This window comes from Anarhichas minor, unplaced genomic scaffold, assembly GCF_050575085.1.
Source record: "Anarhichas minor isolate MPS153535 unplaced genomic scaffold, ASM5057508v1 ptg000069l, whole genome shotgun sequence".
Taxonomy (NCBI): domain Eukaryota; kingdom Metazoa; phylum Chordata; class Actinopteri; order Perciformes; family Anarhichadidae; genus Anarhichas; species Anarhichas minor.
This window is the reverse complement of record NW_027466515.1, coordinates 516,786-538,348: the sequence shown is the minus strand read 5'-3', so window position 1 is coordinate 538,348 and position 21,563 is coordinate 516,786. Positions and strand designations below refer to the sequence as shown.

The 21,563-nt window shown below is 41.7% G+C and overlaps 1 protein-coding gene across 5 annotated transcripts in view; it reads right to left on the bottom strand.

Moving 5' to 3' along the window:
* Window positions 1-604: 604 nt before the first annotated feature.
* LOC142934567 (echinoderm microtubule-associated protein-like 6) overlaps window positions 605-21,563 on the bottom strand; it is a 53,687-nt gene continuing 32,728 nt past the window's right edge. Inside the window, exons 18-46 of one of the 5 annotated variants that reach the window (XM_076078976.1) lie at window positions 21,397-21,490; window positions 21,084-21,184; window positions 20,093-20,295; window positions 16,382-16,493; window positions 15,666-15,793; window positions 14,006-14,147; window positions 13,699-13,851; window positions 13,182-13,313; window positions 12,885-12,973; window positions 12,533-12,709; window positions 12,008-12,242; window positions 11,592-11,718; window positions 10,258-10,272; window positions 9,351-9,359; window positions 8,216-8,294; window positions 8,013-8,142; window positions 7,603-7,701; window positions 6,767-6,787; window positions 6,266-6,439; window positions 5,834-6,042; window positions 5,457-5,614; window positions 5,135-5,249; window positions 4,850-5,038; window positions 4,303-4,475; window positions 3,782-3,944; window positions 3,542-3,645; window positions 3,206-3,359; window positions 2,380-2,480; window positions 605-2,270 (exon numbers count right to left, since the gene is read on the bottom strand). In XM_076078976.1, the coding sequence (XP_075935091.1) occupies window positions 2,246-2,270; window positions 2,380-2,480; window positions 3,206-3,359; window positions 3,542-3,645; window positions 3,782-3,944; window positions 4,303-4,475; window positions 4,850-5,038; window positions 5,135-5,249; window positions 5,457-5,614; window positions 5,834-6,042; window positions 6,266-6,439; window positions 6,767-6,787; window positions 7,603-7,701; window positions 8,013-8,142; window positions 8,216-8,294; window positions 9,351-9,359; window positions 10,258-10,272; window positions 11,592-11,718; window positions 12,008-12,242; window positions 12,533-12,709; window positions 12,885-12,973; window positions 13,182-13,313; window positions 13,699-13,851; window positions 14,006-14,147; window positions 15,666-15,793; window positions 16,382-16,493; window positions 20,093-20,295; window positions 21,084-21,184; window positions 21,397-21,490 (3,611 nt within the window). In that variant the 3' untranslated portion in view covers window positions 605-2,245. Of the gene's footprint in view, window positions 2,271-2,379; window positions 2,481-3,205; window positions 3,360-3,541; window positions 3,646-3,781; window positions 3,945-4,302; window positions 4,476-4,849; window positions 5,039-5,134; window positions 5,250-5,456; window positions 5,615-5,833; window positions 6,043-6,265; window positions 6,440-6,766; window positions 6,788-7,602; window positions 7,702-8,012; window positions 8,143-8,215; window positions 8,295-9,350; window positions 9,360-10,257; window positions 10,279-11,570; window positions 11,719-12,007; window positions 12,243-12,532; window positions 12,710-12,884; window positions 12,974-13,181; window positions 13,314-13,698; window positions 13,852-14,005; window positions 14,148-15,665; window positions 15,794-16,381; window positions 16,494-20,092; window positions 20,296-21,083; window positions 21,185-21,396; window positions 21,491-21,563 lie in introns of all 5 variants that reach the window. The other 4 variants (XM_076078973.1, XM_076078975.1, XM_076078974.1 and 1 more) reach the window with 4 other exon arrangements.

Below are 21,563 nucleotides of genomic sequence, written 5' to 3'. Positions count from 1 at the left end.
TATAAGGTGGAGGGTGAGAATCAGCTGCTGAGCAACAAACTCTTTAAAGCAAGACATTTCCGAATCCACCTTGTCATTTTACAGCCTCCCTGTTTTCTCATTGTGTGTCAACGCAGCTCATGAACTCAAAAAAACAAATGTCAAAATGTCCTTGAACACAACAATACAAAGTGTTTGAAAGCAGTCTCTGCATGATGTGCTATGCTGTATGCTCCTTTTAAAATCCTAACCGCTTCATAGTGAGACTGTTTTCTTTATTTTTCATTTTCCTGCTGTAACATTAAGTTTTAGTTTTACTAATTAAACTTCCGCTGTCTCTGTTTCAGACCTTTGACCTCTGAACTTAAATCTAATAGTGACGCAGGAAAAGAAGATTCCTTTTAGCTTTAAGTATAAAACTTTCATTTAGTGTGTATTTTTTTCCCCGGCTGTGATCTGCTGCATCAATAAAAACGCTATTTTTTTTCTCCTCAGATGGAAGAACAATGGTGCCTCTGTGATTACTTCAGGGACCCTCTGACCTCAGGAAATCGAGTGTGTCGAAGGTAGACGATCAATGAATAATCTGTTTTTCTTCACACAGACAGACACATCTCACAGCAGTTAAAAGTTAATAATCAACAGTTCAGACACAAACAACTCATCCACATTATAATTTAGGCATAAATAACATTTAGATATTTCCACAAATGTTCCTCCCAACATATTTCTTTCCTTCCGATGTCCTGTTTTCATTTGGCGATCACGATGCTTTGGATGTTTCAAGTCTTTAACAACAAAAAGCAGCAGCAAAGAAAATGTTTTTATATGTCCGTCCATTTTGGATGAATAAAAGTTTGAACATTCTCAGTGTAGCACCAGACAGAGTACAAAATAAGTTCAACTGTGGATTAAATAAAAACACAGTGTATGAAATATCCCACTCCCAAGGAAAAGAAGAAAACAAACAGATAGAAAGACCCAGAAAGGCACTTAAGTGTGGTGGTATCGACAGAAAGGCTCTTTGAAATGAAAAGTGAGTTTAAATCAAATCTTTTCTCGGTTACAGACAAACTCCAGGATGTTTCTATGAATATGAATCATATCTTTTCTCCCAGTCCAGTGTCCCATCCCAGTGATCCCAGTTCAGAAAGTCTTGAATGATACGTACGATTTCTAACATCAGTGTCCTCTCAGCAGCTTGATCAGAACAATTATAACCCAGTGTGTTACGGTTTGTCCTTTAAATGGTCCCGTCAGTATGGTTGTTTTTCTCAAAGGTAACCTGAATGCAGCATCAGCAACGTTACTGAGACGAGTCCAGGAGGCAGATGTATAAAAGAGACAAACACAAACCTTCATTTAGTTGGTGTCCCCACAGTGTTGCAAGACGGGAGAATTCAGTTTCATCTCGGAGATTAATTCGTTTTCCAGTCGATCATTAATGAATTGCAACGGTGCAATAGGGCTCTAAATACTTAGTTTGTCCGTCTGTCTTTGGCTCCTCTGCAGTCTACTCAGTCGTTAGATTGTAGAGGTTTAAACTGTGATTTGTCAGCTGATATCCCAGTAGTGCTAACACTAGACCAACCTTCTATTTCTACTGTAAAGTTTGAACATGTTGCCTGTTGATTCCAGCTAGTTATCGGCTGCATTATTTGTTCACTCGACAGTGAAACAGAAACCTGTTCTTATTTAAATCTTCACATATTTTGATGCTAAACTTCCAGGTTTCTTTTACCAACGACTGGTGATTTCTTCTATTATTCAACTGTTGCTCTGAGGGATCTTTGTCTCTTTCTGCCCTTTCTATTGTCAGTCTGGTTTATTTATGCATCTGGCCCCTGGACGAATCGTTTCTTTTATGTGAAAATCCAAAAATGTTGTGTTGAACCTTCTTTCTCTGAACCTTGCGGTGCACTGACTACAATTGTGACAATCGTCACTGTGACTAACTGGGCAGTTGTGAATTCAAGTAAACCAAAAACAAAGTTCAGACCAAGAACCAACATCTTATGATTCTTCTGGTTTCTTCTTCATTTTTTGGGATCCATCATGAAGCGTCTCATGTGTTGCGCTTCAGTCTGAACTTTTCTGCCTCGCCACCAGAACAGAATCCAAACGTCTCGTCTTCTTCCATCTCCAACTTCTAAATTCTAAAAACTAAAAGTTCAAGGTTGCAGGTTCGATTCCCTCTGGATCCACTTGTGGTGCTGTTAAGGCGCTTTGGATAAAAGCGTCACCAGACGGTAGAAGTCTCTGTGTTTTACAGGCATTTCCACACAAACACACTGAAACACACAAACAGACGTTAACACTCTCTCTCTCTCTCTCCAAATAATGTTTCATGTTGTAGCTATATGTATCAGGTGACTGTTACTGATCAGTGATCGGTTTTACCTGCAGTCGTCTCCTCCTGTGCTGATCACATATTTGTCTTCATGCGAGAACCGGATGTTGGTCACATGAGCCGAGTGGCCGAGGTAGCGCTTGTGTTTGGCCTGCAGACATAAAGGTATGGCAGTCAGCACTCCCCCAGTTTGGAGAACCAGACAGAATTACCAGCATGGGACCAAAGCACACAATAACAAACTAACCAATAGAGGCAGCGGTAAGTCTGGTGGTTTTGAAGAGAGCATAGATGAGCATAACTGCTTCAGTTCTGACGGCAAGGTTAAGGGGTGAAAATATTCAAAATATTGCGTACACTTAAACTGATAATGATTTTTTTTAGGTGCCTTTTGCTGCTGCCCCCGTCCACAGCAGTGCATTGTTTTTACCCCGGTGCCAGTACTCAGTCAGTACTGTAGGTAATACACTGACTATGGATACAGACCTCATACAACCCCACTTCAAAACACCTGAACTATACCTTTAAGTAAGTTCACTTGCGTCCGTAACTTAAAAAACAACACAAACAGAGTTCTGCAGGGTGAAAGTCCTGTGTTTGTCGTAATAGGCTGCCAGGACAGACAACCTTTGCTACCCTTTTTCGGGGGGGGGCTGTCTGTATTTATTTTATCTTGTTAGCAAAAGATATAACTGCTGTGCACAAGACATGGATAAAAAAAGGTTTTTTTACCTGTTTTACCATTTTTTACCTGCATTTGAATGCCTTTACCACCAAAAATAGGAGGATTTGTTGAAAATGAAATGTTTTGTGAGAAATGTAGAATTCTTGTGGAACATATTTTTGAGAGCTCAAATGTAAACGTGGGTGACTCACAAACTTCTCTGTGCAGGGAAAGTCGAACAGTTTGACCAATCCGAAGTCGTCACCGGTGACGACGTTCAGGCCGGCGTGAGACACACACGCACAGTTGACTTCAGCTTTGTCTGCGTTTCGCGGCCATATCCCCAAAACTTCATCTCCCAGGATGCTGTGGGAGAGAAAAGACAAGTTTAGTTGCAAAACTACTAATATGCTGTGAGTTTCTTTTGACATTTTTATGCCATAAAGTATAAGGCTAGAGCGTGTTTATATCTGTGAATGTCTTTGTTTACGAATCGTGTGAGTGAGTGAGAGAGAGAGAGAGAGAGAGAGAGAGAGAGAGAGAGAGACCTGGTCCAGGTGGCCCAGGTGATTCTGTCGATGATGGTCTGGTCGTTCACCAGCTTCCCTGAAGGAGCCTCAAACACCTGCCGCTTATAAGCTACTGTAGACACCTGCAGAAACAACACACACAGAATGTTAGGTTTCTAGGTAATCTAGGTACATTATACAGTATCTACTGTGTATATATATACTTTGTTTATATATACAGTGTTTATACATGTATAATATGGATACATGTGTGTGTACCTGTATGTAACAGCTGTCAGCAGAGAAGTCGAGCTGCAGGATGAAAGCAGGGATGTCGCTGCAGTAAACCAGCCGGTTCAGAGTCGGTCCTCCGCTCACATCATAGATATCCACCGTGTTCTCCACAGAACCGACCGCCAACAGCCGCCGGTCCGGACTGAACCTGCACACACACATACAAGAGTTCACTCAAACGAAAGACACTCAATTAACATGCCCCTTATATCCTTAATCCTCACACTCAGCGTAATATTAAGAACGTATTTTTATCTATGAATTTTGGTGTTGTGAAAATACTTTTTGTCTCCGGCTTCTCGGACTTTAGTTTCTCTGTTGTTGGTTGTTGTTGTTTTTTCTGTTAATGTCAGTGGTGGCATTACAAATGTACAAGTATACAAGTAAAAGTCCATTTACCATTAACCAAGTACAAATACTTTAAAAAAACAAATACTCCACTACATTTATCTGACAGCTTTAATTTATAAAAAATGTATATTTTCAAACTCCGCTCTCTCTCCCACCGGATGTCCTGGATGGCGACGCTGCGGTCTCGTTTCTTCGCCCACATCTTCAGTGTGTTGGCGAGGAGGACGAGGAACTCGCCGTTCTTCATCCCCACGGCCAGCATCTCTCCGTCTGCACTGTAGCTCACACACCGGGCTGCGTGGCCGACACACACCTTGTTCAACAATTTCTACAAAAAGGGAGAGAAAAAGAAACAAGAACTCATTCAATATACGAGAATATGAATAAATATCCCTCTGGAGAGTTTGGAGGAAGGATATTATTACAAGCCGTGACAGCGAATGTGGGATTCTTTTTTCACCTTCTGAGTCTGTGTGTGAGTCACCAGTTGTTTATATTTCTGTCTGACAGACTTTGTCACATAAATAGCATCGGGATGTGCAACAACCAGGACAGGAGGGCTACAGTGACTTGAAAAGAAAATCTGCATTGTTTAAAGTCTTTGCTGATTCATGTTTTCTTTTTTTTATGAATAATTATTCTATCTTTTACCACTTAGTCGGTGACGGTGAGATGGGGGTGTGTGTGTGTGTGTGTGTGTACCTTGTCAGTGAGGTCCCACAGTCGGATGGTGGTGTCGTCACTGGCGGTGATGCAGAGCTCTTTGGCAGGATGAGCAGTCACACCCCAGATCCCCCCCCGAGCGTGACTGTCCAGCAGCAAGTTGGACGCTGCGTTCTTCTCCCCGACCTCGATGATCTCCCCGTCCTTCGTCCCCACCAGGATCTTACCCTGAGGAGGAAGAGGAGGATGTGGGCTGATGAGGAAGATCTGCCCTGAGGGAGGACGATAACTGAGGGGTGAAGATCAAAAATCGAAACTTCTCACTTTGCCTCTGCAGACGGATCGGACACACTCCACCTGCTGTCCCGTCTCCAGCTGGAAGGCTCGGCAACGTTTCATCTCCTGATCCCAGAGCTTCACCGCACCGCCCTCCTTAGTCCTGACACACACACACACACACACACACACACACACACACACACACACACAAACAACAACAAATGAGGAGGTCATTTGTTTCTGAGATTTCAAGACAAAAAAATTATAATTTTTCCTACTAAATATGTAAATATGTAAATATTGACAGCTTTTCCATGAGGTAAAATGAAGAATGTTCATAGTGTGCATCTGTAGGTGTGTTACTCACGGCCTCTCCTTGCCGCCGGTGACGATGAGTCCGTCTCTCAGCGTGGTGTACATGGTGAAGACCGGCCCGGTGTGAGCCTTCGCCACCACCCTCAGCAGGTAGTGATCCCGCCACACGTACACGTCCCCGTTAATGGCTCCAGTGAACGTCAAGTTATTCTGCAAACACACATTCAGGAAGAAAAACGTCACTGGTTATAGAGCTGAACTCTGTGACGCCGAATAATGAATCACATGTCATATGATTAATAACAGTAATTCTGATAGACAAACACTCAGTACCTTAGTTTTATCAATATTGATATTGCGTATATATTTAGTCGTGTCCCGTTTCAGGTGATTTTACAAACAGCGACAATAATTCAGCAGGTGACTCACAGCACCGAAGGCGACAGACAGCATCGTCTGCATCCTGCCGTCCTCCACCGTCCCCACCACGCCCTTCTTGTACATCAGAGCGCCGCCGGCCAGCATCCAGAACTTCACATGTTTAATTCCCACCGACACAAACTGGGAGTCCGAGTCCGGCCGAAACTCCACCACGAAGATCCGGTCCGGGTGTCCGGCTTTACTGCACACCTTGGATCCTGCAGTGGAGTTATTTTAAATGTATTTTTATCTTAATTACTATTAATTACTATTCTCACATCATGTACACACCAAGATCTTGTCATCCGTCAACACGTTGATTGATAATATTTCAATGGTTTGAGTAATTTATCATGTAAAAACATTTCATGTTTCCAGATTTGCAACAGGAACATTTTCAATTCATGGACTTTTACTCTTTGAATGACTAGGCCGTCTGACCTTCCTGCCAGCGCCACACAGTGATGGTGTGTTCAGGATCCACTCCAACGGACAGCAGCAGCTTCCCTGTGGCGCTGAAGTTAACGTAGCCGACGCCTTTAGTGTGAGGACAGCGGAGGATGGACAGAGTCTGTTTACTCATCGCATCCCACACATGGATGGAGGGAGTGGTGCCTACGCACACAGATCAAGAGACACGAGGAGAAAGGAGAGAGGGCACAGAGCGAGGTTTTTATCATGACAGAAGGGCGACAGAGTGTCACAGAAACAGAGCAGGGAGAGGGATCAATGCAGCCTACAAACACCCTGACAACCAGACCAACAGCAGTGCTTCTCTGTTAAAACATCACACTGGTAGCGTCATCAACCAATCTGTTTTTAGATTATTTTCCTGTTGGCTTTGGAAGAAGGGAAATCCTGAGTTCCTGCTAAAACTCTGCCGCTGGTCTCTGGGTGTCAGGGTGTCTGTCGTGGAGAGGCGGGGTGCGGTTTGTTTTTTACCTGGCAGTTCACTGACGTCACCTGAGGTGTTGTGAGAGAGATGGCGACAAATGAGGCCAGCCAAAACACACACACACGCACACACACACACGTACAAAAACAAAACAAAAAAACAGATAAAAACGTGAAGTGAGTTGTTTTAAAGAGGCTCAGCCATGACAGTAAAGATAAATATTTATGGGTCAGTCTTGCTGCTTAAATCAACCTTAAAATAATCAGCAGATTAATGCATAAATAAAATAATCCTAAATTCAAAATGAGCTCCACTTCAACCATCTACAACAGTAAAACCCTGTTTTTACATTAATTCATAAATAATAATAATCTAATGATATAATATTAAATAGTACAACAGTCACAGGGGACATGTTTCTGCTTTTAATACTTTAAATACATTTTCCTGATTATACTTTTGCTGAAGTACCATTTAAATGCAGGACTTTTACTTGTTACAGAGTATTTTTTTCACTGTGGTATTAGCTGATAACTGTTTTATTTATACAAAAAAGCTGAACTTAATGAAAGCCCCCTCCTGCTCTCTACGCTTCTTTCCGCAAAGATATAAACTACATGAAACAATTTCCATTCCGTCCCTTATGCTTCTTCAAATGAACTTTACATCTGCTGATTTCCTTTTAAAGACGAAGCTTCCTCTGTGTTAAGTGTTGTCGGTCTGTTTCTATTCACTCTCAGTGGAAAACAAGTAAAGCAAGCAGGTTAAACATGAAGCAGTGGAGAGAAAAGCAGGACTCGTTTAGCTCAGACGAGTTAGTAGAGAAACACACTAACATGCAGAAACACACACACACACACACACACACACATGCTCAGTGTACCGATCTGTCCAGAGGCGATGACATTTTTGTATTTTGGGTGCTGATTGGCGGTGAGAGAGAGGATGTCATCAGTGTGTTCCAGGTAGAAACTCTGAGTTCCTGCAGCACAAGAGGTCACATGAACACATCACTTTGATGCACTGATTAAAACATAGTTATGTATCCCATTAAATCCTTAAAAGCACACTTTTCCTTTAAGTAGAAGTTCTGAGTACTTCTTATCTGCATGACCTCATAACTGTGGATGTGTTTACACATTTAAAGAATGTCATGGGCTCTGTTAGCTGATAAGGATAAGCTGGTGAAAGAGGATGGAAGGAAAGAGAGGAGAGGAGGAAAAGAGGAGACTTAACAAACAAAATAACCCGACCAGTCAGAAAAGGTCAAAAGTGTGTGTTATGACTGGTTACCAGTGGAGAGGCTGTGGACGATGGCAGTGGCAGCAGTGTGGTAGACGATGTCGGTGCCGTCGTTGAGGTAGTGCAGGTTGTTGCGACAATCATAGCCCCGAAAACCAAACACGTGATCCAACACCATGTCCTACAAGAGAGAGGAGGAGACAGGTAAACAGGAGGGCAGACAGACAGAGAGACAGGTAGAGAGAAAGACAAACCTCCACCAGTCTCTTCTTCTTGGAGACGTTGTTCTTCTGGAGTTTCTCCGGCTGCGGCGCCGCTCGACTGACCGGAGGCCTGGAGGACCAATCAGACTATTAATCAAGTAATCAATAAACCTCCATCAAAGACGGGTGGAGGAACAGTCAGTGAGACAGCATGGTCAGTCTGAAGACAGACAGGTCAGCCACAGACAGATGGGTTCTTTTTGTTCCTTCTGTCACAAAATCTACTAGTGCTATGAATACTGAGTACTTAAATAACTTAGAAGAAGTAGTAGTAAGCTAACTAACAGTTGTAACACAAGTAGTAACAGTAAGAAAGAAGTGGCAGTGTGGTAGGTATTTGTAGCAGTACTCGTGGTATCAGCAAAGCTAAGAGTAAGAGAAAAAGGTAAAGCAGTGAGTAATAGTTGTAAAAGTAATATTTAGTAAAAGAGTATACTGTAATAGTAGTACCTTACTGTAGTAGTAGTATTACTACTAGCAAAAGTTATATTATGGTACTATAAATGGTAATAGCGAAAGTACTGGTGTAGTAAGTAGATGTGGTAGATGTACTGAGCAATACTAGCATTATCAGATAAACGTGATAGTAAAGTAGTTTAGTGAAGGCCTTTGCACACCAAGTCTGTATTTTTCATCAATATTTCTGCACGTTTAAAAATAAATACAACCTCACATTTACAAATCAAGTCAGAAATTTTGTCTTTTCCTTAAAGTTTTCGGAACAGGTTTGATTTTCTGCGGTTTCTCGCAAACCTTAGAGAGTTGTTTGACTGCTCAGAGCCACCATACATGCAAACGTCATCATCCAAGATGGCATTGATAAACTGATTAACTTTGTCTACCAACACAAAGCACTTTGTTACAAATAAAGTAAAGAACACTGATATTAGTATTACTATTATTACTTCTTTTACAACCATTTAAAATAACTATGGAGACTCTTCTGCCAAAATCTAGATTCATTCCCCAAAAAATGTGAGATTCTGAGATTATAAATCCAGACAGTTTGAGGTAATGCCAACAATCTCTCACACACACACACACACACACACACACACACACACACACACACACACACACACAGAATGAAGAGGCGTTACAACAGTAAGAGGTGGACAGGTGTTACCTGGATCCCCTGGACAGCAGAGGGATAGAACCAAGGTACAGAGCTTTAGAAAACACACACACACACTCACACACACACACACGCACACACACACACACACACACACACACACACACACACACACACACACACACACACACACACACACACACACACCTCTTCACAAACAAACACAACAACAACACTCACTCAAACACACAAAAAGGCCTCATGCCTCAGAGAAACTATAATGTGACTAGCTGGGTGCTATAGCTACATGCTAACAAAATGCTACCATGCTACTCATACTGGCTTTTATTTTCAGGCTAACATGCTAGTGTTGCTAATTGTGTTAACAGGCTGACATGCACCGGCACTGAGAGTCAGTTTTTAGTCCTGGGTCAGATCTTTTTACCTCTTTACCAGACGAGAGGGATTAAATCTCACACACTCTTCCTTTAAAATATCCACAACAATAAACTTAAACTTCTTTACTTTTTCTAGTCCTTTACCTGTGTTCTATTTGCCATCACTTAGGCCAAACCTGTTGCTTTATTGTTTGTGTAGTGCTTTGTTTTATTTGTATCTATATATTTAAGTTGAATGGACGCCAATGGAACCAGCAGATGTTGGCGCCGGTCATAAACCAAACCTCCATTACATTTCATACGGGAATGAAATGAAAGGCAGAGAATGCTAATCAAGATCATTAAATCAAGATTTGGGATAAAGAAACTCCAAGTTTTTATCTTCTGCGATCAAATCACTAGAATACTATATACAAGCAGTATATTATTGCTATTTTTCTGTTTGTTCAAGGCATCCCTACATTCGGATGCTGTAACACAGAACATATAATCTAATCAGACCTATCATATTGACATTTAGCCCGTCTAAAAATCATCTACACAGTATGTTTCATACTTACTTGACAATGCCCTGCCTCCAGGGGAATGCAAGTTAAAACACAACACAGATATTAAAAGCTTCTACAAACAAGGCCAGAGAGCAACACTCAGGAAGTAAGGGTAGCACAAAGGGTCAAAAGCAAAAATCTTTCTGTTAGAAACACACAAGGGTACTTTGTGTACTTGGACACAGGAAAAAACACTTTCTGAGCTTTTTTGTAACTTTCAACGTACCCCCTCAACACTGTGCAAACAATTACATTTCACGAGGCGGGTATTCTGAGTCAGACCTGTATATGGAAGAATTAAACTTCCTAAACACATGATGCATGACGCAAACCAGCTGTTGAATGCACCTGAAGTTACAGGTCCTTAAGTTCCTGTAGTGGAAAAGGCTGACTTTTGTGTCTGTACTGCTGCAAATTTACAAAAACAATTAGAATTTCCTTCCTTTTTTTTTTACTAAAGCACATCTTGGCGGTAAGGCACTCTTCGTCACTACCGCAACAAGGAAGAAGTGCGTTTAGTTTACATTTAAGGATTGGTGATTCATTCTTTCACTTTAAAAATTTGTTTCAGAATTTGGTTGTTACAATTTGGTTGTCGTGCACGATTAGTCAGTCTTTATTTAATTTCAGTGTTTGTCAATGCCCTTTATTGATGAGCGTTTTGAAGACAGAAACTCACTGAAAACACTGAAATTAAAATAATCCGTTAGCGTGTGCAATGTGGAAACAGACAAACTGAGCCAAAAAGTTTGTTCCATGAAGGGACCAAAGAACACTAATCGATCATGCAGAAACTGTGCATGCTTGAGATGCAAAATTTAAACACACAGGTACAAACACACACAAATACAACTATGTAGGGGTACGCTACTACACACACAAACAAACACACACACACACACACAGTGACCACTGATGACACACACCAAGGATAACATGAATGGATGAATAGTCAATCAAGAGTTTGCTGAAAATGTCAGACTGTACAAACAATCTCAGTGTTGTAAATTCAAAAAACATCACGCTGAATGTCAACAACAGCAGAATATAAAACTGTTTCCAAAGCTTTTAAGTGTAAATGGAGTATTCTAAAGCTTAAACTGCAGCAGGCAAGAATATACAGAACAAGATCTGAGTACTTCTTCCAGCTCTGCTTCTCTAATAGAAATGTAGTTTATTTATTCTACTCAGAAATTCATTTCAGTCCTTTCACTTCTCTGTTTTTCCCAGCAGACAGTAAAGTTCCATTACTCCATTGTCTCGGCCCCTTGTTAAAATGTGTGTGTGTGTGTGTGTGTGTGTGTGTGTGTGTGTGTGTGTGTGTGTGTGTGTGTGTGTGTGTATACCTCTCCTCAGCAGACACCTCCTTCAGCTGGTGGTGAGGTTTGGTTCCTCTCATCTCTCTGATGCTGACGGCGTACATCTTAGTGGTGTAATCCACCGTTTTCTCTCGGGCAACGTCACTGTCGTAGCCTTCGCACGCACGAACACACACACACACACACACACACAGATACAAACACACACACACACACACAGATACATTTGAGTTTAGTTGCGCAAAGGTCGTGCTAGGCTTGGATTATTATTATCGTTATTATCTGTGGTGTGTACGCGTCGGTCTGTGAGTGATTGTGTGCACCTCTGTGTCTGTCCACGGCTAATCTTGCATTCTGCTGCAGCAAACTGCAGATGTTGTTTTAGGGTACTTGTTTTAAGCAAGTGCAGAATTGCTTCTTGACAAAAATACGGACACACCCACCTCCGTCCTCTTCGATGTCGTCGTCCGACTCCTCGCTGTCCACGGTGGGTCGGGTGTCGCAACACAAAGGCCCCTCCCCCTCTACACTGACCCCGCCTCCTCGCTCCCTCGCCCAGATCATCAGGGCGGTGTCGGCCCCGCCAACCGTCAGCAGCGCCGAGTCGTCCTGAGCCCAGCGGACGTTTGTCACCTGAGCGCTGTGGCCCACGTAACGCTTAAAGCGAGCGTACTGACCCTGGGAGGAGAACAAAAAATACTTCAGTAGAAATACAAGTCCTACATTCAAAATTTAGAAAGAAAGGGGAATGCAACAATAGAGCAAAGAAAGAAATAAGGAAAGGAGATAAAAGAAGAGAGGCAACATAAGGCAGTGAAGAAAGAAAGTCTTCTTTGGGTTAATAAATTCACTAAAAGATTTACTCAAAAACATCCATGTTTATCTCATGTCATTCACATGTTCATGTCCTGTTAATCTGAGGTAAATGTTCACATGTAAAGAGCAACCAGTGACTCCATCTCACGTACTCGAACAGGGTAGCCGAACAGTTTCAGGAAGCCGAAGTCGTCTCCAGTGGCGAGCAGCGTTCTGTCTCTGGTGAGCGACGCGGCGTTGATGTCGGTGATGTCGCTGTGCGTCGGCCAGATCCCGTCACAGCTCGAACCCAGAACACACGTCCAGCTGGACCACTCGACTCGCTCCAGCTACACACACACACACAATGACATAATACACACATCACACAACAGTGAGATTATAAATAGGACAATAACACTTAGATAAGTAACCCAGAACAACAAAGTTCTGAAAATAGCACGATTCTGTTTTTGTATTTCTTAAATTAAATGTTTACACACACTCTGACACACACACACACACCTCCGAGTTTTTGATGGTTTGTTGTCTTCCTCTCGGGGCTTCGAAGAAAAGTTGCTCTTTGGCTCCTGTGTTCACCTGCAGCAGTTTACCTGTAAAACACACACACACACATACACACACACATATAAATAAATAATGGATCTTTTATAATTGTTGAATTAATTAACTTGAGGCACCAACCTCAGGTTCTGAAAAGTGAAGCCAACATCGTTCAGCACAGTGAAGTGAAACATGTTCGGGGGACTTTAAAACTTTAAATATGAGCAACAGGTGAAGATGTAGAGCGCTGTGTGTTACCTCGAGCGTCCCAGTCGATGTGTGTGATGTAACTGGACGCCCCTTTGCAGATCCCCACTCTCTTACTGCTCAGCACGTTGTAGATGTCCACAAAGCTGTCATGTGACGCCACCGCCAGGAATTTACCTAAGTCTGAGAACATGTGTGAGGATGAGTGGATATATCCGCCAGCATATTTTCTTGAAAAAAATAACAGACAATTATCATTGGATTCTAACTTTTCCTATGGTGCTTGAACAGACCATTTGTCGAAACCAAAGCTATCAAAGCTGTCTATTTCATTGTCTCATTTATAATTTTGACGAAAGTAAACCACTTGCACTAGCCAGATCCTGTAAAAACATTGAACTCTGCACTCCTAAGCACAACTGGGAAGCTGTGATTGACTCGACTGAGACCAACAGTCACGTGACAACAACTTTGTGAAACTTTGACTGAACTGCAGGCTGTTGACACAGAGAGGAGAGGACAGCTATTGGTAACACTGGTGGGCAAATGTGTGTGTGTGTGTCTGTACCTGGGGTGAAGCGGATGTCAGAGATGGCGTCGCGGCGATGGTGGAAGCTCAGAAGGTCCTCCAGTGTGTCGGCGTTCACCACCAGCACGCCACCGTCGCTCAGACCGACGGCCAACGCCTTTCCATCAGGGGAGAAGGCACAGCAGCGACCGCCTGGAAAACACACACAGTCCGTCAGTGGTTTCCTTGTGAGTTAATCTGAGAACTGATGTATGATTTGGAAAATAGAGTCTAAAATACAGGAGTCTAAAATACAGGATTTGTAAAAACACATTGAAGCAGGCGGTCTGGTCCTTTATCTCTTTACCTCTCTTCAGCTTGCGGACGGCCACCATGCGGTGATTGGCCGACGTCTCCCACAGACGAAGGGTTTTATCGTCGCTGACGGTGGCGCAGACGGGGAGGAGGGGGTGAGGGGCCAGACCCCAGACCTCTCCCTCCATGTGACCCTGCACACACACACGCAGTTATCAATAGGAAGACATACGTTTACTGTATTTACTGTAAGACACTGGACCGCTCAGTTTGGTTGTTTAATCTAATTTACTCACTGAAATCCCTGGATGCTTGGTACCCTGGGTTTCGCCTCTTAGGCTACATATGGACTACCTGCAGACACCGCTTAGGGCCATCAAGACCACTTTATCTGCATGATTTTCAGGTCAATCTTTTTGTTTTTTTGTAATTTACAATTAATATTCTTCTAGAAATATGTTAGAATTGAGTCACAAAGTAGTGTAGAGCCCAGCGTCTCTTTTTGTTACGCTGCCGTTATCGTTAAACACACGAAACATTTTATTCTGCAACTGCTGATCGATCTGCAGCAGACAGCTCTCCTCACCATGGCAACAGGTGCCGTACCAGACTGCCAGACATTTAAAAATACCTGAGGTTCTCTCCCACACACACACACACACACACACACACACACACACACACACACACACACACACACACACACACACTTCTAATGGAATTGATTAATTTGATAAAGACATGAATGTATTTATTCAAGCAGAAGCACAAGTCCAGTTAGTAGCTCTTGTGGAGCTTTCAGTGATATCACTTCATATATAATAATAATAATAATCATAATAATAATAATAATCATGATCATCCTCAGCAGATGGCGTTTTCCCTATTGTCATGGAAATGTATGTTAAATTCTAAAGACTTCTCATTTGTGTCGATTGAGAGTTTGTTCTTCCTCCTGATGATCGTATGATGACGAGTGGATCTAATGATGAGATTGTTCTGTCAGTTAACGATGTTGAACCTCCATAAACTCATCGTCTTTTTTTACGGGTCCCTCAACACGTCCACTTGTCAGTGTCAATGAGCGTCACTTATTTTTCCATTAGGACACCTGTTGCATTCTGGGAAATGTTATTAGCTGTTCACGTAGAGGCCAAACGTTCGGATTTAAAGGGATAGTTCATATTTTTTTAATGAGGTTGTGTGAGGTTCTTGCTCAGTCAAACCATAAAACAAACAAACTAACCAATCGAGGCAGCAATTTACCAGCAACTTGTCCTTCGAGGTAAAATGTATGTTTTTGACAAAGGAGGCTTTGAAGAGAACATAGATAACGGCTTTAGTTTCACGTCAGAAAGGGCCGTCTAACGATAAGGTAAAGCAGTGAAAATACAGCGTTTACCGTCCACAGCAGTATATTGCTTTGCTCCCGTGCTGGTACTTCTGTCTGTTTCTTCAAACTGGACACGTGTTGACCGCCATCTACTGTAGGTAAAACACTGACTGTGGATAAGTACCTGATACGACCCCACTTCAAAAGACCCAAACTATCCCTTTAAGATAAATGCGACAGTGTGACAGTGGAGAATCAGCTAGCTGCTAACGGTTACCCACTGTTTAATATGTCTTTATAACAGAGGATGAACTGTTGACTGGACTATGTTTGAGGAGTTCACAGACACCTGTCGGCCGGTCAGAACAACATACAGTACCTGCACCAGCAGGGTCATGGGTCCGGTCTTGTCGATCTCCAGAACTTCTCCGTTTTTGGTTCCTACCAGGATGTGACCGTGTCCCAGAGTGATGGCCCTGATGGACGGGTTGTCCTCCAGCAGCAGGCCTGCACAAACACACACACACACGCACACACACATTTATATTTATATTTCTACAGTGTGTGTAACATTGTGTCCACCTGATGGCAGTGTTAGATAGACGAGTTTCTACTGCTTTCTACAGCTTTACCTAAAACCCTTAACAGAGCCAGCAATTCTGACCATGTTCCCCACAATTAAATCTACAAAACGCAAATAAATAACTTAAAAACACAACTTAAAAAATTAAACTTAACCGCAGCTATAAGAGCATCTCTGGCCTGTCAACGGTCAATGAGAACACAAATAAAGAGAAGCAGCTGTAACACAATGTTTTACTTTACTCGTGACATTTTAAAAGGCAGCTTTAACTTTATTGAGTTCATTGAAATAAAATAATAAGTTCTCACACAGCCACAAATTAAATAATCAATGTCAGAGAGACATTCACATAGAGGTGTAGGGTGCAGCTGTAGCTTAGTCTGCCTTCTTTTCCCACAAAACAAATGTTTTGAACAAGTATATTTTTGGAAAGTGAGGATGTGTTGTCGTGTTCTCAAAGTGATGTCTGAGGGTTCACACTTGGTTTTAGGGTCAAGGGTAGTTGTGTGCACCTTTAGAGCCCGGGGACAGTGACGCTCTCTTGATGGCGTACGTCTTCAGACAGCGGTCAAACATGTCGTCCCACAGCTCCACCACACCGTCCTTCCCGCCCGTCACAAAGCCCTGAAAAGAAATACTTATATTTATTGATTTCACTAGTTAATTTGGGTTTTGGGAGCAGGGCCACTCCTCTAATAACCTGTTAAACCTCCGTATACCACATCCTGTCCTGTTTGTCTCAGTTTCATCTACAGAGACAGATCCTCCAAATTGAGTCTCCTCCTTCAGAATATCTGTCCCAGACCGATCTAAACTTCCTGCCCCACTCCTCCTTATCCACTCCTCCTTCCATCCTCAACATCCAGTACTTCCTCATTTCATTAATCCTTTAAAATCACATTGCGGTGGCGTGATCCTTGCTGGTGCATAAGATAAATCAATACGTGGCAAATACAGATCTTTACTCTACAAATATCTTGATCCCTGGTTACAGTCAGAGACCGTCACATCCGTCTCCTTCCCTCCCTCCCTTCCTCCTTCCTTCCTTCCTCTGTCAGATCTGCCATCCTTCAGTCTTGTCATCCTCCCCTGACAGGTTTTTCCTCTCTCACCCTCCCACTCAGGCTGAGATCTTCACATCTGTTTGATGTTTCCTCTGAAGAATCTCACACAGTCGACGTTGTGTCGGATAGAGTCTATTTTTACTCGTTTTGTTTAAGTCAGGTTTTGCTTTGAGTCATAAAACATTCACCGAGACCCTGAACTCTATAATAATAAAGATATTCTATAAAAGTGAACACTTGGAAATGGACAATGTTGTTTAAAAGACTAAACTTTTCCCGTCAAGATTACTTTTCCTCATTTCTAGATATTAGAGTCATAAATTCTTGCACAACCAACTTTTCTTTTTAGTCAGCAAAGTGTGAGTGAGCAGCAGACAGGTGAGAGCAGACAGGTGTGAGCAGACAGGTGTGAGCATCAGATGACGTTACAAACTTCATTTGGTTATAAAGCTCCTGACCGGAGGCTGAGAGTCAGACGGTCACATGTCACAACATCATTCCTTATTTTTCGTCTCCACGTTTGTAGAAAAACACCTGAACATGTATCACCTGGAACGTTTGATTTCAGCCAGAAGAGATGAAGATATATGTTTTCTTGAAGAATTCCCAAATAATTGACAAACAAAAGATCATTTTATGGGTAAAGTATTCCTTTAAAGCAAAACTCCATCGGTTCCACACATCACCGTGAGCTTCCAGGTTCGTAAGGTGGATTTTTTAAGATCATCTTTGCCTCAAGATGCTTTTGGGACAAGAGGCCCTGATTTGGTTTTGGATGCAGACGTCTGTTTGAAAGCAAAGTGCACTGCTGTCATTCAGATGTGAATAGACACACATCACTGACTCTGCAACACTTTAGTTAAAAGTCAAATGTGTGGCAACAAGCCACTTTTTTAAATTGCTGTAATTTAATGACAATTTCAAGAGCTTACTGGGAGATGTGATGTAGGTTATAATGTGCATCTTGCTGAAGGGAAAGAGAAAAGAAGATTCAATCTAAAACTGAATTTGTATGTTGAAGATGAAAACCTGACAACATTCACATACAGATGCTGCCTTCAAGTACAAATGATGAATCAAGTTTTTCTGAATAAAGAAAGAAACATGACAAAATGTGATATGAAATCAGGTTGAACATGAGCTCACAAGGGATGAGGTTTTATGGATTTAAAGGAGTTTTTGGTAAATCTAGACTCTCCTGTCAGTCTCTCTATCGGCTCGTCTATCGGCTCGTAAATCCTGTTACATAAAAAGAGAGAGAGAGTCGTACACTGAATGAAGAGAGGGAGTTAAAACAATGACAGAGAGAGAGAAGATGGGAGAGGGAGAGAGAGAGAGAGAGAGAGAGAGAGAGAGGGGAACAGATGGAAGAAGAAATGCCAACAGCAAAATAAATTTACATCTACTACACGTCTGCTCACTCCTACATTTAGTTTTTGGGCATTTAGCCGACGTTTCTGCTCAAAAAAAACACTGAGTGCAAGTTGAGGAGGTTCAAACACATTCACCAGAGGGGAAAGAAGACCATATCTTGTAATTAGGACTTCTGTATCTCAGAATTACGAGAAAAAAACGTATAATTAAGAGTAAAATATCTCAATAAGATAGAACACACGCATAACAGTAAGTATGTTGTACATTGTACAGACACACACAGTGAAAATGACATAGTACATAAAAGTACTTTCAAAAGATATGAGGCTGGTGATTGGATGATGATCCATCTGTCAATCAAACTTTTACCGAAGCGAGTTGAGAAAAGAGCGAAAATGTTTTTTTCCGTCTAGAAAAGCCTTCAGTGACGTTCAATGAAGAAATATTCTCCAGTTCTGATCTAACTGATCCTGTAAACAGTCGCCCACACAAGCCACGCCCACACAAGCCACGCCCACATGTGTCAGTAGCTCCTCACAGGATGCTGATTGGTCCGTGCTCTGGCTTAATGGACACAAACGCGTTACTCGGAGCCTAAAGAGATTCATTTTTGTGTCATTTTTATGTAATCCTGCGATTTTCCCGGGATCTTGTGCCATCGCAACAATCCAACTGCCGTGGAAGTAAAAAAATCTTCTTTCACTTCACAATTTCTTTTTATAACCTTAGTTAAATTTGCAGATTCAGAAAAATAAATGATGATATAATATTTTTGATAAAGTATAAAGCAGTTGAGGTCAGCTCAACCTTTAACAGCTTAAAGATAGTCATGAATGCCTCAATAATGACAATCCAGTACTACAGTATATTATACTGAAATGGCCATTTACTTATATTTTTGATACTCACATTTTTATAATTTTACTCAAGTCATATTTTGAATTCATGACTTTCCCTTGTACTTGTACTGAGTATTTTTACACTGTGGTATTACTACTTTTACTTACACTCTGACCTGCCAGAAGTCTCTTTGTTCATTCAGGAGCAGATAAACCAGAACAGGATCTTCATGGATACAAAGTTGTACATCAGAAATGCAAAGTAGCATACTTTGCTATCAAAATAAAAGCATGTCGAAAGATAAAATATAGCTTGTAATGCAAAGGACTGCAGTGGGAATAAAGCTGAAATTCCTAATCAGGTCACAGAATACACTGTCACACCTGTTATCTCGTAATTATGAGATCTTGTCTTGTAATTATGAGATGGTAAGTCATAATTATTAATTAGTACGTCATAATTATGGGATACAGAAGTCATAATTAGAGCTCAGAGGAGAACTGCTGCTTCTTCAGGTCGAAAAGAATCAGTTGAGGCGGTTCAGGATGAATTTATGAAAGAGTCGACTGCCAAACAGCAGCAGGAGGTGTGTTGTTGTTTGGAGATCCAGCGAATAAGAAAAGACTTAATCCTTTAAATCCTTGGCTGTTTAATACATAATATAATATTTTGAACATTTCCACTTGTTTTGCATTTTTCACTTTTAGTTATAAGGAGCTCTTTTTGCAGTATTTGTACTTTGATTTATTGTTTTGAGTTTTGATTTCGAGCAGAAGGGGTTCAAGTTTTGAGCCAAAAGGTTTTCATCTCGAACATCAATATAAATGATGTTTCTGACTCAACTCGAAGAATCGCTTTACTTTCATGAAGCAGTTAGAAGCATCTCTCACATACACACACACACACACACACACACACACACACACACACACCTGTCCTCCTCACCTTGTCGAGGGAGAACATGGCGAACACCGGTCCGTCATGGGCTTTGATTGTTTTCAGCAGCAGCGCTTCCTTCCAGATGTAAACGTCTCCGGTGGAGGCGCCGGAGAACACCAGCGCCTCGCTGCAGCCGTAACACACCGACATCATGGTCTCCGGCCGGCCGACGCTCCTGAACACACCGCGCCTGAACGTCAGACCGCCGCCTGGAGGACAGACAGAGAAGTAATCCATCAGACACAACTTTATTAAACAACAACAAACAACAACAACAACAAACATTGAATAAAAACTTGATGTGGCAATTGTCAAATGTTTTTGGATACTGTTCTAATCTATGGTGTGTATTCGAGGTGTTACTTTGTGATTGTAATTTACATTTTTAATGTCTTGTAAATCCCACAGAATGTGGTTTGTCAAATGAATTTTCAAGCAGTAGTATTTTTCATTTAATGATTTCTGAGCTAATTTATGTACGAATATTTAAAGGTAATGATATCCTCTGGAAGGATAAGGATGAATCTGGAACTATGTGTATTATGTGTGTTTAGATATGACTGCATTATGACTGCAGGAAGAAGAATACATTTTGATGCAATCTGCAGCAAACTAATTGTCAACCATCCCACTCTCCTCTTCACCTGCCACAAAAATGTCACCAATGTTACACAGAGGAGTCTACATTGGATTCATTTCAGACTTTAATTGACTCTTCTGGGACACCGGCTGTTGAAGCAGCAAAAGGTCAGCAGAGGACAATACAGTGTAAATGAATTAATGGCGAACATATTAGGAATGAAAAACAACACAAACAGCAAAAAACAGAAAACAGTTAAGTGGAAACTTTCATGTTCAAGCGTCCAGATTCTCAGAAACCAAAACACACTAAAAATACTTTGTTGCAAAAACATGAATGAGTGTAATTAGCTCTAGTTTCAGTGTGGGGATCTCTGATGAAGTGAAACCAGTTCAAACATCATTCCTGAAGTTTTACCTGCATGTTGCCAGAACTGGATGTGTTTGATTCCCACAGTGACCAGTTTGTCCATCAGCATGGGATTACACTTCACCACAAAGATCTTCTCTTTGTGACCCCTGCAGAAAAGGAGAACAAGTATATACAGAAGAAATGCAGAATGAACAGCACTTTAAAGTATAAGACCGTAGTCGTTAGCTGTTGCCCTCTCCTCCTTATAAACACCAATGTTACATTACTTGTACCTGAAGCAGTAATATAGTAGTCGCAGTGATGTCGGTTTAGGAGTAAAGGTAGCAGTTGTTGTTTAATAGTTGTGTCAGTTGTGTACCTGGCAGTAGCGAGTTTCTCTCCTCTCTTCCAGTCCCAGACAACGAGTGAATGTCCGTCATCGACTCCCACTGACACCAGACTCTTTCCATCAGCTGCATCCGGATCACAGAGAGCAAACATATCAGGAGGGTTTCCAAACACGACAAACCTAAAAGGAGCGACCTG